The 17899-nt window shown below is 39.6% G+C and overlaps 2 protein-coding genes across 2 annotated transcripts; one reads left to right on the forward strand and one right to left on the reverse strand.

Moving 5' to 3' along the window:
- The first annotated feature begins 113 nt into the window (after positions 1-113).
- On the forward strand, positions 114-8359 carry steap3 (STEAP family member 3, metalloreductase). Its single transcript, XM_063005949.1, has 5 exons — positions 114-138; positions 1687-2187; positions 5859-6386; positions 7120-7284; positions 7995-8359. The coding sequence occupies exons 2-5, from the start codon at positions 1702-1704 to the stop codon at positions 8271-8273; spliced, it is 1458 nt and encodes a 485-aa protein (XP_062862019.1). The 5' UTR covers positions 114-138; positions 1687-1701; the 3' UTR covers positions 8274-8359.
- Positions 8360-11006: 2647 nt separating this feature from the next.
- Positions 11007-14785, reverse strand: c12h2orf76 (chromosome 12 C2orf76 homolog). Its single transcript, XM_063006363.1, has 5 exons — positions 14487-14785; positions 12124-12174; positions 12010-12047; positions 11666-11747; positions 11007-11533 (listed from the first exon to the last, which is right to left on the reverse strand). Exons 1-5 carry the CDS (start codon positions 14614-14616, stop codon positions 11457-11459), a joined length of 378 nt encoding a protein of 125 aa, XP_062862433.1. The 5' UTR covers positions 14617-14785; the 3' UTR covers positions 11007-11456.
- Between the last annotated feature and the right edge of the window lie 3114 nt (positions 14786-17899).

Here is a 17899-nt window from a genome sequence, read left to right on the forward strand (position 1 = left end):
TGTAGGGCTCTTGATAGAATTTAATCTGATAAAAAGGCCAATATCTGCATCCCACAGACTGCTAATGGGCGGTACTTATGTCACACACACACATACACACAGGCAGTGCAGCTCTACGACAGAAGGTAAACTGACGGAGTGAGTTAAATATTACAAACTTTTTTTACACCAACAGTCACATTAACTATAAGCATGATGGTTTAGGAACGTGTGTTTATGTGTTAGTGTTGTGTGTAATATGATCACATCAGTGATGTCAGTGCTTTCTGTTTCCCGTTAGAGCTGAAATGAAACTTAACTGTGATTCTGGATTTTAGTAGATGACTTAAATCCAAACTAAATTAATAAACTAAATAAATGACTGTAATATAGAATATTCTTTATTGTTTTTTCTTTTTTCTTATCCTTCCTTTATAATAAAAGAAAACACATTCAATCTAAGAACCCAGGCTCAAAGTACAGTGTTGGCACTATCTCATTCCAGAGGTTAGGCATGTACAGAAGGAAAGTTATGTTATAAAAATGTTATTATAAGGAGAGGTGACTTAACACATTGTAAACATGCCTAATGGAATATGTTACAGTCATTTAGAATAAATGTATACACTGATCAGCCACCTCCGTGTTTCTACAATCACTGTCATTTTATCAGCTCCACTTACCATATAGAAGCACTTTATAGTTCTTCAATTACTGACTGTAGTCCATCTGTTTCTCTGCATGCTTTGTTAGCCCCCTTTCATGCTGTTCTTCAATGGTCAGGACCCCCACAGGACCACCACAGAGCAGGTATTATTTAGGTGGTGGATTATTCTCAGCACTGCAGTGACACTGACATTATGGTGGTGTGTTAGTGTGTGTTGTGCTGGTATGAGTGGATCAGACACAGCGCTGATGGAGTTTTTAAATACCGTGTCCACTCACTGTCCACTCTATTAGACACTCCTACCTAGTTGGTCCATCTTGTTGATGTAAAGTCAGAGACGGTCGCTCATCTATTGCTGCTGTTTGAGTTGGTCATCTTCTAGACCTTCATCAGTGGTCACAGGGCGCTGCCCACGGGGCATTGTTGGCTGGATATTTTTGGTTGGTGGACTATTCTCAGTCCAGCAGTGACAGTGAGGTGTTTAAAAACGTCATCGGCGCTGCAGCACAACACACACTAACCCACCACCACCATGTCAGTGTCACTGCAGTGCTGAGAATGATCCACCACCTAAATAATATCTGCTCTGTGGTGGTCCTGTGGTGGTCCTGACCATTGAAGTACAGCATGAAAGGGGGCTAACAAAGCATGTAGAGAAACAGATGGACTACAGTCAGTAATTGTAGAACTACAAAATGCTTCTATATGGTAAGTGGAGCTGATAAAATGACAGTGATTGTAGAAACAAGGAGGTGGTTTTAATGTTATTGCTGATCGGTGTAAATGTAGGTTGCTTTGGATAAAAGCGTCTGCTAAATGCGGTAAATGTAAATATCCGTTTTGTGTGTGTGTGTGTGTGTGTGGGGGGGGGGGGGACTAAGACTTTCTTAGTCTGTACCCAAAACAGTTTGTTATTATAGTGCAGTATTGCATTGAGCTCTGAAGACATCTACAAGCCACTTTGTATTTATATGATGATTTATATTAAATAGATGATTAAATAGGTGCATCAATTATATTTGAAAATATTTTTTCTCCAGCTAGGAGCAGTGGCGATGTCAGATGAAACGAGAGCCCCTTTGCTCTCAAACACAGACTGCACAGATGATGCTTTACTTGTAGCTCCTGACAGGACCACAGTGGCCATAGTGGGTTCTGGTGACTTCTCACGCTCCCTGGCTGTCCGGTTGGTGGCGTGTGGTTTCAATGTGGTTGTAGGAAGTCGCTGTGTGAAGCGCATTTCTCCTGGTCTGTTTCCTGACACGGTGGAGCTGCACAACCAAGAGGGGGCGGTAAAAAGGGCCAAGAGAATTGTCTTCCTGGCCCTTTATCCTGAGTACTACTCATCTCTGCTGGGTCTCAGGGCAGCATTGACTGGGAAAATCCTTGTGGATGTGAGTAATGGAGTAGAAATGAACAGCGAGAGGCAGTCTAATGCGGAGCAGCTAGCCGTAATGTTCCCAGAAAGCACGATAGTTAAGGGGTTCAACACAATCTCAGCATGGACACTGCAGACTGGCTCACAAGATGGCACCAGACAGGTCAGTAAGGCTCTTGCAGGTCTGGCTTGTGTAAGGGCCAGGCCTTTTAGATGAAAGAATAAGCAAACTAATATGCTGAATGGTGACTTTAGTTTACACTATATGGACAAATGTATGAGAAGTATCGACAGCTCTTTTAATTATTGAGTGTGTATACAATCAATTATGTAAAATAAATCATATAGTTTTAACTTTTTTTGTATGACTGCACCATGTGTACAAATTGCAAATATCCATAATAACATGGTTTCACAAATTTGGTGAAATGGAACTCCAGTGGTATGCACAGAGCCCTAACTCAAGTCAAGTCAAGTCAAGTTTATTTATATAGCGCTTTTTACAATAGGCATTGTCTGTATCTTTAACACCCAGTTAACACCCTTGGAATTAATTGTAATGCTGATTGTAAGGCCAGGCCTCCTCCTTCAATATCTGTGCTCAACTACAATTCAGAATTTTGTAATGAGCCTTCCCAGTTTGTGTTAGGACCTTCAAAACCTCTGTAAGCAAAACTGGCTCATGCACACTGAGGGTGAGACTGTAGAGATCTGTAGTAGAGATGGAACGATCGATCGGCTATGAATCGGTATCGGCCGATTTTTAATCAAAATATGCTATCGGTGATCGGCCGATATTTCCTAAATGTAGCCGATCCGATCGTGTGATATATAAAAGATCACGTTAAGTTAACAGCTCAGTGGATTGATCCAGACTTTGAGCTACAAAGCGCCAACCATAACATCAAAATTCGTCAACAATCGTACAGAAACCATCGTGAAAGCTCTTCATGACCTAAAATAACATCATTAACGTTGTGCATCATACATACGATGTAATTTTGCTGATTTAAATATTTACTTTAAAAAGATAATTCAACCCGGTCACATCTGAGTCGATTCTATCAGCACGTTATATAAACTCCTGGTTCACTTTGGTAAATCGTAAGCGGTTCTTGCTTGTGATGTAGATGAGAACAGAAAATGTTACAGAGCCAATCAGAGGCAAAAGTTTATTCATTACCAAATTCGTTAGTTCAGGATCATCTGCTGAACTTTTAGGATCATCAGAAAACTTTTAGCTCCTTAGACGGAACGAGTCTGACTCAGTTACAGATCTGTGGTAATAGCAGTTTAATGAAGCTTTTTAATGTAAGAGAGTCACACAAAATGTTCTGTATTAGTTGGTGTTTATTTAAAACCACGACATTAATTAATAACAGTAAACACGGAGAGATAACTGAGAAGAGAAACTTACGCTTCGCGAAAAATGAATCGACTCGTGAATCACTTTAAGCGATACAGTGAACAGATCATTTCTCTTAAAGGCACACACACACTGTCTCTTAAAGCCCCCCCCTGAAAGGAGATCGGAGATCGGAGCCAAAAACCCCGATCGGTACATCTCTAATCTGTAGCTCTGCTAACCAGTGAGTTCTATGGCTAGTTTATACAGCAAATGAAGACTTACCCATGGAGTGTGATCTGAAATAAACTATATGGCCAAAAGTATTAGGACACCTTGTTAGATATCCCATTTGATAAGCAATTTGTATTTAAATAGGCTCAAGAAAGCCTAAATTGATCTTGCAGTTCATTCCAAAGCTGATCAGTAGTGCTGAGGTCAGGGCTCTGTGCAGGTCACTAGAGTTTCTTTAAACTGAGCTTTTCTTCATGTCTTCATAGACTTTGCTTTGTGCACAGAGGTACAGTCATGCTGGAATAGGAAAGAGCCTTCCTTAAACTGTTGCTGCAAACTTTTCTTTATACTAATTTCATAATTTTCTTTATATAAATTAATTCATTACACCTGTTAGCAAATGTTGTTGCTACAACACATGAATTCAATAATTAGAAGAGCTGTTCCAATACTTTTATCCATATACTATACTATATTATGTACAGTGTATCACAAAAGTGAGTACACCCCTCACATTTCTGCAGATATTTAAGTATATCTTTTCATGGGACAACACTGACAAAATGACACTTTGACACAATGAAAAGTAGTCTGTGTGCAGCTTATATAACAGTGTAAATTTATTCTTCCCTCAAAATAACTCAATATACAGCCATTAATGTCTAAACCACCAGCAACAAAAGTGAGTACACCCCTTAGTGAAAGTTCCTGAAGTGTCAATATTTTGTGTGGCCACCATTATTTCCCAGAACTGCCTTAACTCTCCTGGGCATGGAGTTTACCAGAGCTTCACAGGTTGCCACTGGAATGCTTTTCCACTCCTCCATGACGACATCACGGAGCTGGCGAATATTCGAGACTTTGCACTCCTCCACCTTCCGCTTGAGGATGCCCCAAAGATGTTCTATTGGGTTTAGGTCTGGAGACATGCTTGGCCAGTCCATCACCTTTACCCTCAGCCTCTTCAATAAAGCAGTGGTCGTCTTAGAGGTGTGTTTGGGGTCATTATCATGCTGGAACACTGCCCTGCGACCTAGTTTCCGGAGGGAGGGGATCATGCTCTGCTTCAGTATTTCACAGTACATATTGGAGTTCATGTGTCCCTCAATGAAATGTAACTCCCCAACACCTGCTGCACCCATGCAGCCCCAGACCATGGCATTCCCACCACCATGCTTGACTGTAGGCATGACACACTTATCTTTGTACTCCTCACCTGATTGCCGCCACACATGCTTGAGACCATCTGAACCAAACAAATTAATCTTGGTCTCATCAGACCATAGGACATGGTTCCAGTAATCCATGTCCTTTGTTGACATGTCTTCAGCAAACTGTTTGCGGGCTTTCTTGTGTAGAGACTTCAGAAGAGGCTTCCTTCTGGGGTGACAGCCATGCAGACCAATTTGATGTAGTGTGCGGCGTATGGTCTGAGCACTGACAGGCTGACCCCCCACCTTTTCAATCTCTGCAGCAATGCTGACAGCACTCCTGCGCCTATCTTTCAAAGACAGCAGTTGGATGTGACGCTGAGCACGTGCACTCAGCTTCTTTGGACGACCAACACGAGGTCTGTTCTGAGTGGACCCTGCTCTTTTAAAACGCTGGATGATCTTGGCCACTGTGCTGCAGCTCAGTTTCAGGGTGTTGGCAATTTTCTTGTAGCCTTGGCCATCTTCATGTAGCGCAACAATTCGTCTTTTAAGATCCTCAGAGAGTTCTTTGCCATGAGGTGCCATGTTGGAACTTTCAGTGACCAGTATGAGAGAGTGTGAGAGCTGTACTACTAAATTGAACACACCTGCTCCCTATGCACACCTGAGACCTAGTAACACTAACAAATCACATGACATTTTGGAGGGAAAATGACAAGCAGTGCTCAATTTGGACATTTAGGGGTGTAGTCTCTTAGGGGTGTACTCACTTTTGTTGCCGGTGGTTTAGACATTAATGGCTGTATATTGAGTTATTTTGAGGGAAGAATAAATTTACACTGTTATATAAGCTGCACACAGACTACTTTTCATTGTGTCAAAGTGTCATTTTGTCAGTGTTGTCCCATGAAAAGATATACTTAAATATCTGCAGAAATGTGAGGGGTATACTCACTTTTGTGATACACTGTATATTATACTATTTATATATACTATACTATATTTTGTTCTTATACTATATCTGTTGTGCTGGACTTAGTTCTGCTGCAATAAAACTAGAGTTCTGTAAGTTCCTTGATTTTGACCTAAGTCCTGCTTTAGGTGCCGCTATGCAGTGACAGTGCTGAAGCAAATGATGAAGTTGCCCAACTCGCCCGTCGCATGGGCTTTTACCCAACGGACATGGGAGGCCTGTGTCAAGCAAGAGATCTTGAAAAGGCAACACTGCGTTTTTTCCCATTATGGCGCAGCCCTGTCATCATCATCTTCCTCCTCTTTCTTTTCTTCTATGGGTATGGATTCCTTCGTGGGATCCTTCTGCCCTACCTGGCCAATGGGCAGAACTCTTTCTATCGCTTAAGCCTCGACCTAGTGAATGAGAGCCTTTCGGCTGTGGCACTGGTCAGTCTGGCACTGGTTTATCTACCGGGACTGTTTGCTGCATGGTTACAGCTGTGGAGAGGCACCAAATATCGGCGTTTTCCTCGCTGCCTGGATGCCTGGCTGCTGCGGAGGAAACAGCTTGGTCTTCTGAGCTTCCTGTGCGCTGCCCTGCATGGAGTGTATATCCTCTGCCATCCGCTGCGCACTGCCACACAACACAGGCTCATCAATGCTGCTTACTCACAGGTATTGGCTTGTTATTATCCTTTATATGGTAATGATTAGCACTTGCCCATCAAGGTGGGACAGTGGTGCATTTATTACAGTGGGTGTCCCACAGCACTAGGTTCCTAATAACTTTAATTCAAGCCCTGCCTCCAGTTAGTGTATATATATAAAAATATGTACAGTATATCAAAGCCTGCTCACTTTGACCCAGTGTTTCAGTGTAACGTCAAACCCACTGCAAACATGATGAATGTAAAATTCCAGTAAACATTCATTATTAAACACCTAAATGTCCTGAGACAAACATTTAAATTGGCAATATGTTGTGATATTTACACTATTTGGCCAAAAGTATGCGAACTCTCCTAATTATTGAGTTTCTGTTTCAGCCATTGCCAACAGGTGTATTTCTTTTAAATAATCAGTAAATTTTCAACTCTGTGGTAACAGTTTGGGGAAGGTCCTTGTCTGAGGTCTATAAATTCATGGTTTGACAAGAGGTGTAAAAAAAAAACAGTGTCCAGCGTAGTATTCTACAGTAACTACTAGACCCAATGTACAGCCACAAAACTGACTATGCCTGTTTTGTCAGCCATATATTCAAGCTGCATGTTGAAAAACAATTCTTAGTTATGTTCAGTTAAATTATTAAAAATTCAAATAGTCATGTTGACAGCATAATTGTGGATTTTATGGCCCTATATTACGTGTTCTGTTTTATCTTCTGTATTCGTATGTGTGTATATTTCAGATGAAAGCTGGTATGGAGAAACCGTGGGATGAGGCAGGGGTTTGGCGTTCTGACCTGTATCTGTCTTGTGGTGTCTTGGGGTTGGGAGCACTTGCCCTGTTAGCCATCACATCATTTCCCTCAGTTAGTAATGCCCTCACATGGAGAGAGTTCACCTTTGTTCAAGTAAGCACTATATATATAAGCTACCAATTTATTTATTTTATTTTATTTATTTATTAGGATTTTAACGTCATGTTTTACACACTTTGGTTACATTCATGACAGGAACGGTAGTTACTCGTTACACTTAATCAGTTCACAAGTTTAATGTCAAACACAGTCATGGACAATTTTGTATCTCCAATTTACCTCACTTGCACGTCTTTGGACTGTGGGAGGAAACCGGAGCTCCGGGAGGAAACCCACGCAGACACAGGGAGAACATGCAAACTCCACACAGAAGGGACCCAGACCACCCAGCTACCGATTTAAGAAAATAATCTCTTACTCATGGGCAGTGCAATGGGGTCGTAAAACATCATTATTAGTTGTAGCAGTAATATTTTTATTGATTAAACAGGTAAAATTGATTAGGAGGGTGTTTTTTCGGACTGGTGCCAATAAGATCAGAGTTACTACTGCTTTCGAGCTTAGTGCACAGTTGATAGGAACTGGCAATAGAAATGAATTAATGTATATTAAAAAAATTATAATTATGAATTTTATTAGTGCTTGTGGTATGATACCAGTTAACACAGTAGGTGAACGATGAAAATGTTGCAGTTTATTTAAAAATGTATACAAGTATGTAATGAATGAGAGCAGTAAGACATGTATATTTACATGTTATTTATTATAGCAGTACTTCTCACACTTATGTTTTTCTCTTTCAGTCTGGGCTGGGCTACGTGGCCCTGACTCTCTCAGTCATGCATGCATTGCTGTTTGGCTGGGATTTCTTTTTGTCTCCCCAAGTGTATCCCTTCTACATGCCTCCTACCTACATGCTAGCTGTGGCTCTGCCATGTGCTGTGCTGGTGTGCCGCTGTTTCCTGTTGTTGCCATGTGTCTCTACCAGGTTGGCACGAATACGCCGAGGCTGGGAGAGAACACGCAAATGCCCTGTACAGCACCATCTAGTGGTGGACGACAGGACACATCCACAAGTTTAACAGAGACGAGAGTTATTACAGTAAGAAAGCTTAAACAGACAGTACAATCCATCTTATCTTCAACAGGCACAGCTGTATGGACTGGAATTCCAGTAAAGTAATACTTTTTATATTTTTGAACAATCAGAAAACCTAAGGTCTCACTGCCAGTGGTTACAAATAAAACTGGCACCAAACACCTTCCACTACTGCCAGTGTCTGGTGGTTGTGATAACACAATGCAATTAGAAATATTCAACATCCTAAGGAAAATATAAAGCTAATAAACAAAGAATGATGAATGTATTTTAAAATAGTAAGATCTTTTTTTAACCTCTACATAAAATTGCTAATCCTAAAACTACTGCTAGTCTGTATGACCTAAAGTTGGGTTATAACATGATTAAAACATTGAGAACTCAATATAGACATTCATGAGTCATGATGTGTTACATGAACACCACCCAATGATATGTTCAAGGAGTGTTGCAACCTTGGTGTAAACAAAAGAGCTGTCACAAAAGCTAAGAGAGGATTTATTTTTACTGCATCAAAAGGGCAATGAGTCCCAAGACCTTGAACTTTCCTAGAGAAGCCATGAGCTTATTAAAGTTTATCAATGCAAAAGAATGTTCCACAAAGTACTGAGGCCGGGGGTTGAATAACAGTGCACATGGACTTTTGTCAGAAGTTTTTAAACTCAAAATCATGTCGACTTTTTTACAGTATTATCTATGGTAGACGAAATATTGTTATTAATTCACCTCTCTTGTTGAAACAGTGTAACTTGAATATTCAGTAAACTTTTCTTGAGTGTGTTGCAGGCATCAAATTCAAAATGCTTAACATTAACAAATGCAGTTGTTAGTCAGTAAAACCATTATAAATTATTTATTTGTACTTTTGTGAGTTTAATAAATGTTTTGACAAATGAACTAACAAATCACAGATCCTAGTTTTTATTCTAACTAATGTAATAGTCTAAAAGTAAGATTTATTCAGTTCTTCATATTGTGCAAATGAAATAAATCTTGAAAAAACTGTACTTTTTTATATTGTTAGAAATTCATTAAAATTCAGGAGCCAGGAGACCGCCAGTCTTCAGGAGTAGAGTCGTTTATTAACACATACAGATAGATGTATGGGCACAGCTTGGAAGACCGACAAAAAATCTAACTAGACATAGTTTTGGGGAGCCTTTTCTACACTCGAAGTGAGGGGAGGAATTAGGGAGAGGAGGAGGAGGTTAAGGGGGACGGAAATGACAATGAAGAGGGGGAACAAAGGTTGGGCTAGTGTAATAAAAGGGTGTTGGTTTTATAGTGCACAATGGAGGGGGTCAGGATCAAAAGATGTGAGGAGACACGATTAGGTGTGTAGGAGACAGGGAGTGGGGGTAATACAGGATGGGGGATCAAACAGGAGGGCTCACTCAATATACAAAATGTAAGAAAAGGGGGATAATTTCTCTTAATATAAATGTCAATCGTAATGGGAACCAAGAACATAATGTTGATATAATTTTGTTGATCCATGTTTCATTATACTACCTGTTTACACTCTGATCTGTAATCCCTAGAAATCATTTTAACAACCAGTAAATGCTGTGTACACTTGTGTTCTGCAAGCAGTGCTAGTCAGATAATAGCACTAATTAATGAGATTCTAAGGATCTGTTTCTAACACATTATGAAGTCTTTAACCTGTTCAAGTACTGTTATATGTGTAACTACAAACTACAATTACAGTATGTATACAGTGTTATGTATACATTATTTTGCACTTTTTTTTAGTTTTTCACGTTTGTTTATTTGCTAAACTTAACATACTGGAAAATATAAAAAAAATAATAAAAGCTTTTGCTCATAGCACAGTTTGTGTTATTTTTCCCAAATATCTTATTTTCAACTAATAAAAAGTAACTGTGCGTTAACATGTGCAGATGTTTGTTAACTAGGAAGGATTTACATATGTTTACATATTAAATCAACCAACCAGTATCTGACCATGGATGTTTAAAGCTTTCCATAAGACAGTATTGTTCCTTTTTCAAATAGTGTTCAAAAATGTCTTTTATGTGTTTTTACGCATTTCTTTTTTTTTATTAAACTGACAAATTTCAATGAATATTACCTGTTATGTTGTTGTGAAGCTGGGAATAAGGCTGCACTATGCTAAATAATTTACTTGAGTCTGGTTAACCGTGACAGCTATTATTACTGTAGTTGATTCAGGAGCCTTTGGAAGAGCTTTGTCTATTTAAATTAAGCTCTTAAGATGCCAATGCTGAATGCAACAATAAACCACTTGGCCCTCAATGTACTTTCTTAAATCTAAATCAATCTGTTTGTGTCATGTGCAAATGTATAATAGCATATGTGTACTTGCTTGGCGGTACCCAGCACAAGGCTAACTGTTACAGAGGAACTTTTGGGTAAAACCTAAAAGGGCAGCAGATAATTACATCCATAAAAACATTATCTTGAATGTTCTTTAAAGGTGTTTCGACTTGCCACTCATAATCATTATGTGATTTTGTGCAAACCTGACCTGCAAAATGTAATAAGTGTAATAACAGACTCCTCACAGAGAGCTTTTAAATTACACCAGGAACACTTCCTTCAAATTTACCACATTAAACACACAATTAAACTGGACTTTTTGAGAGCTGCTCAGTAAAAATAAATTATAAAATGATGTATAATTAATGATCGTAGAATGCTGTACAAAAAATTAAGCTGTTATTTGGGGTCAGACTTTAATAAATAAACACAACCTCAGGTACATGGCAACTGTAATCGGCAAATAAAAAAACAGAAAAAGTAAAAGTATCCCTCCATTGTCATATATTTTTTTTTTTAAATAAGGTTTTTGTAGTCTTAGATTATACAGTTTAAAAAACAACAACAACGAAAAAAAAAAAGAAGAAAAACAGTTTTGGCTTAACAGTTCAGTTGCTGGACTGTTGCTTGAAAGTTCAAGCGTTTAAGCCTCACAACCACCAAGCTTCCACTGTTGGGCCCTTGAGCTAGGCCCTAAACACTCTGCATGAACTGTATCCTGTCTCAATTGTAATTGTAACTGTAAAATGAAATTAAAAAGCCAGATTTGGTCTGAGGTAAACCCCAAGATCAGCATCACTTCCTTTAAATAAAAACACATCAGGATTTCATCTCACTCAACAGGTCATTTTCTTTTCCCTTTTTACCACACAGTCTGGGGATTGGCCTTGTACTTTTCATAGTCAGACATCTTAAAGAAGGCTAGCTCTGTCTCATTGGCTGAAAAAGGAGAAGAAACGTTAAAACATGGTCAATCTTTTTGGTTAGGCACAGTAAGACAGGGGTCATTTCATTAACCATTGTTATTAAATACTGTTTTACTAAGGAATTAATCTCATGGAGAGCACTTACCTATGCCACATGACCGTAGATCGAGGCCATTGCGTAGAATCAGCATTTCATCATCCTCTAAACTCATCACTAGTTCATTAGTCTGTAAGCAGACACTTCATGATCAGTACTTAAAGCATCAGTATACTCAAAAGACATTGGCTAACATTTACTTGAGAGAATTTTAAGGTAGTTCCTCCCCACTTACAACCTGTTTCAACTGCAGTACTAGCAGAGGTGAACAAAATTCTTTCTTTATTTATATTCGTTTGCTGATTTTGCACTTTAAGATAAAAAATACTGTACTATATAATACAGTCATACTCCCAAGCCCTGGTGCAGTGTGATTTAAATCAAGCTCCTACCTTTGCTCCATGTGCTTGATGAATAATCTTCATGGTGTCTGTAAAAAGGGAATGATTAATGCACTCCACCACATAACAAATAATAATCAAAAACCATACGCAGATTTGACTTACCATAATCATACTTCTTAAAAGGTGTAGGCAAGCCAGCTCTTGTAGATATGTCTTAAATGTCAGAAAAGCAGATGTGTTGTACATTAGATCAGATAAACAGTACAATAAAAAGTACAGTTACTTTTTTCAAGCAGCTTTAAATTTGCATTTTTGTCCACAAAACCATTTATAAAAACTGGACCAATTATGCCACCGAGTCTGTATCAAGTAGAAAATTTCCTAAGCTGTGTTTTCTTTACTGTATAAAATCATGCACCTCCTAGGAATGTTAATATTCGTTTCATTGTTTACCAAAAAATATGTTTGCTCAGTCAATGTTTTGTGGCGAAAAAAAAATAATTGAAATTTATTTCCAACACACAGTTATTGTTATTTTGTGGTTCTCAAAGTGGGGGTCGGTTTAGTGGTGTTAGGTGGCACATAATTTATTTTACAGAACTAAAATAAATGGTTAAATAAGCCAACAGACAACATATGTAAGATACTAGGCAGAACACACATCACTTGATAGTACTTAAGTGCAAAGTCTGTCATTTATCTGCCTTTTCTAACAAGCCAGGTTAGCAAACTTAAAATACACAGACATACACTAACAGACTTATTTCTTTTAATACTACAAGAAAATTATTTTAAAACAAAAACACTGATACCATTCTGTTACTTGCCATTATTTTAAACGTACAGGAAAAAGTATACTAATAACTCCTGGTCACTTTAATTGTTGGAATAATAATGCATATGAAAGTTTAAAAGCTTAAGGGCGGCATGGAGGCTCAGTGGGTAAAACTGTCGCCTCACAGAAAGAAGGTCCTGGGTTTGATCCCCAGGTGGGGCGGTCCGGGTCCTTTCTGTGTGGAGCTTCGGTTTCCTCCCACAGTCCAAAGACATGCAGTCAGGTTAATTGGAGATACAAAATTGTCCATGTTTGATATTAAACTCATGGACTGATGAATCTTGTTGTAATGAGTAACTACCGTTTCTGTCATGACTGTAACCAAAGTGTAAAACATGATGATAAAATCCTAATAAAAAAGCTTGAAAATAAGTACACTTTCATCTATCTATGTGAAGTACTGTACTTTAAACTGCTAACGCCCCCTTGTGAAGAAACTTCCCCCTGCTTAACATGACTGACTGACTACTAAAATTATGAAGTAATAAAAGTAGTATAAATTGTTTTTATTTTTATTTGTACACCTTAACAAACACTGCTTTAGACTGAAAGCCTGCATGCGTGGGTTGGTGATTTGCCCACGAGAATGTTGTGTCAAAATTTGCCCCCTGCCATCAGATGAACCCCTCTAACCCTCAGTGATTTTAAGTCGAACAAATAAAGAAAAACTTTCAACAAATTTAAACGAATGTTACAATTTAAAAATAAATTCTTTCTCACCAAGTATGATAAGTTAGTAAGCTACGTTGTTTTCAGTATAAGAGTAGAACAAGTGAACGACTATACTATTTAATAACCTTATAGTCCCAACTTTTAATTAGCTATTACGTCGCCCTTACCCCTCAATTGCTGAGATTTTTTTTTCCCATTTCTCCCACTTTAGCACATCCAATTTCTGCCCGTCAATCATTCTCTCACTAATGCTGGTCCCTGCTCCTGATTGGGGAGGACAAGGCTGCTCCACACCCCCTCCGACACGTGCACAGCAATCGAACATCTTATCACCTACACTTGACGAGTGCAGTGCAGTACAGCGCTGTGTACGGAGAGCCACACCCTCTACCGCACTCCTTTCCCATCTCCGTGCAGGCGCCACCAACCAGCCAGCAAAGGTCGTAATCGCACTAGTCTGAGAGAGAGTCCCCATCCGGCTTAATCTCGCCCCTATCTGAACGACAGGCCGATCGTTGTTCATGTGGCCGCTCAGCCTCAGCCGGCAGGCAGAGCCGAGATGTCAGCTCTGGTGAACAGCGTGTGTTTTTACCGCTGCACCACCCGAGCGGCCAATTGCTTAGATTATACGCTGTCACAACTGTAAGTCGTTTTGGATAAAAGCTGCTAAATGCCATTAATGTAAGTAATTTGCAGTATATGTCCGTTGCACATTAGCAACCATTTATTTATTTATGTATTAAGATTTTCATGTCATGTTTTACACACTTTGGTTACATTCATGACAGGAATGGTAGTTACACATTACCTGACTGCATGTCTTTGGACTGTGGGAGGAAACCGGAGCTCCCGGAGGAAACCCACACAGACTCGGGGAGAACATGCAAACTCCACACAGAAAGGACCCAGACCGCCCCACCTGGGTCTGTGAGGTAACCACCGTGCCGCCCCAATAGCGACCATAACTTTATTAAAGTTACGGTTTTTACAAATTAACTGGTGAAACAGCCACACTTACCATTCTTTACAAAACTGATAAACTCCTCCACTGTCTGATCTAGATTCACTCCTCTGTAAACTACAGGTTTAAAATTGCGATGCTCAAAAGATCGGACCAGCCGCACAGTAAGAACCGCTTCAGAGGACATCGCTGCTTTAACACTAACTACAACCCTTAAGCTAACTATGCTACTGCTAACGGTTAACCCCGACTTATAAGTTTAATGTATAAACATCATTCGCTAAGTAAATTCTACCTGTGTTGTTTAGTTTGTGATCATAACAACGTGTTTACGGACTATGCATTAAAATGCGAGTTACGCTGCCGTAGAATGAGGCTGTGTCCCAAACCCCATATAACTTACTATAAAGTATGTCAAACTAGCACACTGATTCCACTGTATGTTATACACTATTTAGTTAATATTGAGTGGATTTAAACGCAGCCTTTGTGGTAGTTCAGGCTAAACCAGCTGCAGTGAGTTCCTGATTCGACAGACTAAAGCAATGGCACAACAACACAATCGATTCACTCCAATACTTCACACTAGTGTTGGTGGTTTTGTGGAAAATGGTTAGTGTAAGTACAGGGGTTGGACAAAATAACTGAAACACCTGGTTTTAGACCACAATAATTTATTAGTATGGTGTAGGGCCTCCTTTTGCGGCCAATACAGCGTCAATTGGTCTTGGAAATGACATATACAAGTCCTGCACAGTGGTCAGAGGGATTTTAAGCCATTCTTCTTGCAGGATAGTGGCCAGGTCACTACGTGATGCTGGTGGAGGAAAACGTTTCCTGACTCGCTTCTCCAAAACACCCCAAAGTGGCTCAATAATATTTAGATCTGGTGACTGTGCAGGCCATGGGAGATGTTCAACTTCACTTTCATGTTCATCAAACCAATCTTTCACCAGTCTTGCTGTGTGTATTGGTGCATTGTCATCCTGATACACGGCACCGCCATTGGATGCACATGGTCCTCCAGAATGGTTCGGTAGTCCTTGGCAGTGACGCGCCCATCTAGCACAAGTATTGGGCCAAGGGAATGCCATGATATGGCAGCCCAAACCATCACTGATCCACCCCCATGCTTCACTCTGGGCATGCAACAGTCTGGGTGGTACGCTTCTTTGGGGCTTCTCCACACCGTAACTCTCCCGGATGTGGGGAAAACAGTAAAGGTGGACTCATCAGAGAACAATACATGTTTCACATTGTCCACAGCCCAAGATTTGCGCTCCTTGCACCATTGAAACCGACGTTTGGCATTGGCACGAGTGACCAAAGGTTTGGCTATAGCAGCCCGGCCGTGTATATTGACCCTGTGGAGCTCCCGACGGACAGTTCTGGTGGAAACAGGAGAGTCGAGGTGCACATTTAATTCTGCCGTGATTTGGGCAGCCGTGGTTGTATGTTTTTTGGATACAATCCGGGTTAGCACCCGAACATCCCTTTCAGACAGCTTCCTCTTGCGTCCACAGTTAATCCTGTTGGATGTGGTTTGTCCTTCTTGGTGGTATGCTGACATTACCCTGGATACCGTGGCTCTTGATACATCACAAAGACTTGCTGTCTTGGTCACAGATGCGCCAGCAAGACGTGCACCAACAATTTGTCCTCTTTTGAACTCTGGTATGTCACCCATAATGTTGTGTGCATTGCAATATTTTGAGCAAAACTGTGCTCTTACCCTGCTAATTGCACCTTCACACTCTGCTGTTACTGGTGCAATGTGCAATTAATGAAGATTGGCCACCAGACTTGTCCAATTTAGCCATGAAACCTCCCACACTAAAATGACAGGTGTTTCAGTTATTTTGTCCAACCCCTGTATATTTGAATTCAGATATGTATGTGACACAAAACAAAGCTATTATGACAACGTTTTCATTTTTTGCTGTGTTGGGTGGCACAGTGGCTCGGTGGGTAGCACTGTTGCCTCACAGCAAGAAGGTCCTGGGTTTGATCCCCAGGTGGGGCGGTCCAGGTCCTTTCTGTGTGGAGTTTGCATGTTCTCCCCATGTCTGTGTGGGTTTCCTCCGGGTGCTCCGATTTCCTCCCACAGTCCAAAGACATGCAAGTGGGGTAAACTAGAGATACACAATTGTCCATGACTGTTTGACATTATGTGTCCTGTGTCCTGTCATGAATGTAACCAAAGTGTGTAAAACTTGGCGTTAAAATTCTAATAAATCAATAAATAAATACATTTTGCTGTGTTACTTTGTCTTCCTTAACATCTTTATAATAGCCAGTCTATGGTATGGTATCACACTCACTCACATTTACTTATTTACTCTCTTACACATACAGGCAAATAAAATTAGTCAGTACAACTAGTACCACATTTTGGAAAGCATAACAGAACCAAAAGACGGGAGTAGAAATCAATGTGAACACAAGGAGAACATTCCAAAGTTTACATTAAAAGATGGCATTTTCCTTACCGGTGAATGCCCCACAGTTTACATATCACCAGTCTACAGAACAATGCAATTAAACAAACAAAATATAATACACAAGTAAGTTGCCATTTACAGTGACTTCTCAAACTGGTTTTTGACAGCTGGACCATTGGTCATCATAGTCAAACAATTCAGCAACTGAATTGGGCAAAACAAATCTCAAGATATAAAAAGCACTTCGTTGCAGTTTTTGCTGCTAAAGGTGGCACAGCCTCTTATAAAGTTTAGTCTGGCAGTTAATTTGATATGGTTGATATACGTGTTGCACCACGATTTTTAAAAGATTACCTTGTGCTTTCCTTATCTTGTATAACATTTGACATTTTGGGCGAGGATCTAAAACAGTCCTGTGTGACAGAATGTGAGATATGTGACAGAAAGATGACTGCTTGATTTTGAAGGTTCAAGAAGAAATCCAGCATGTCTAAGCTTTATTATATAAACTATTACATATATTTATAATCTATATTTATTTGTACCATACACTGTATGCTTGGAAGCACTGCACCTCCCTGCACTTTCATTCAATCAATATTCCCACAGTTTTTCCTCATTAATAATAACTGCACTGTAGTTATGCAGTGTATGTACAATTCAGGTTACTTTCAATCTTGGTTGTTATGTTTGTGCAGTTTTTTTGTTTTGAATTTACATTGTAAAAATTTTTTAGTGAGTACCTTCATTGATGTATAAAGCTACTGGGACTTTAATTTATTTTGGGATCAATAAAGTATTTGTATGTATGTCTGTATGTCTGTCTGTCTGTCTGTCTGTTTATCTATCTATCTGTCTGTCTGTCTATATCCATCCATCCATCCATCCATCTTGCAACCTGGTTGATTAAGCAATTACTTTTACACAAGAGTGATGTGTTGAAATACTTTGTTCCTTAGACGACTTTCTTGTTTACAGTATGTTGTCTTGTTCTTCTGTTACTTTTGATTAAATCATGTTTAATTTCAT

This window comes from Trichomycterus rosablanca, chromosome 12 (genome assembly GCF_030014385.1).
Source record: "Trichomycterus rosablanca isolate fTriRos1 chromosome 12, fTriRos1.hap1, whole genome shotgun sequence".
NCBI classification, from domain to species: Eukaryota; Metazoa; Chordata; class Actinopteri; order Siluriformes; family Trichomycteridae; genus Trichomycterus; species Trichomycterus rosablanca.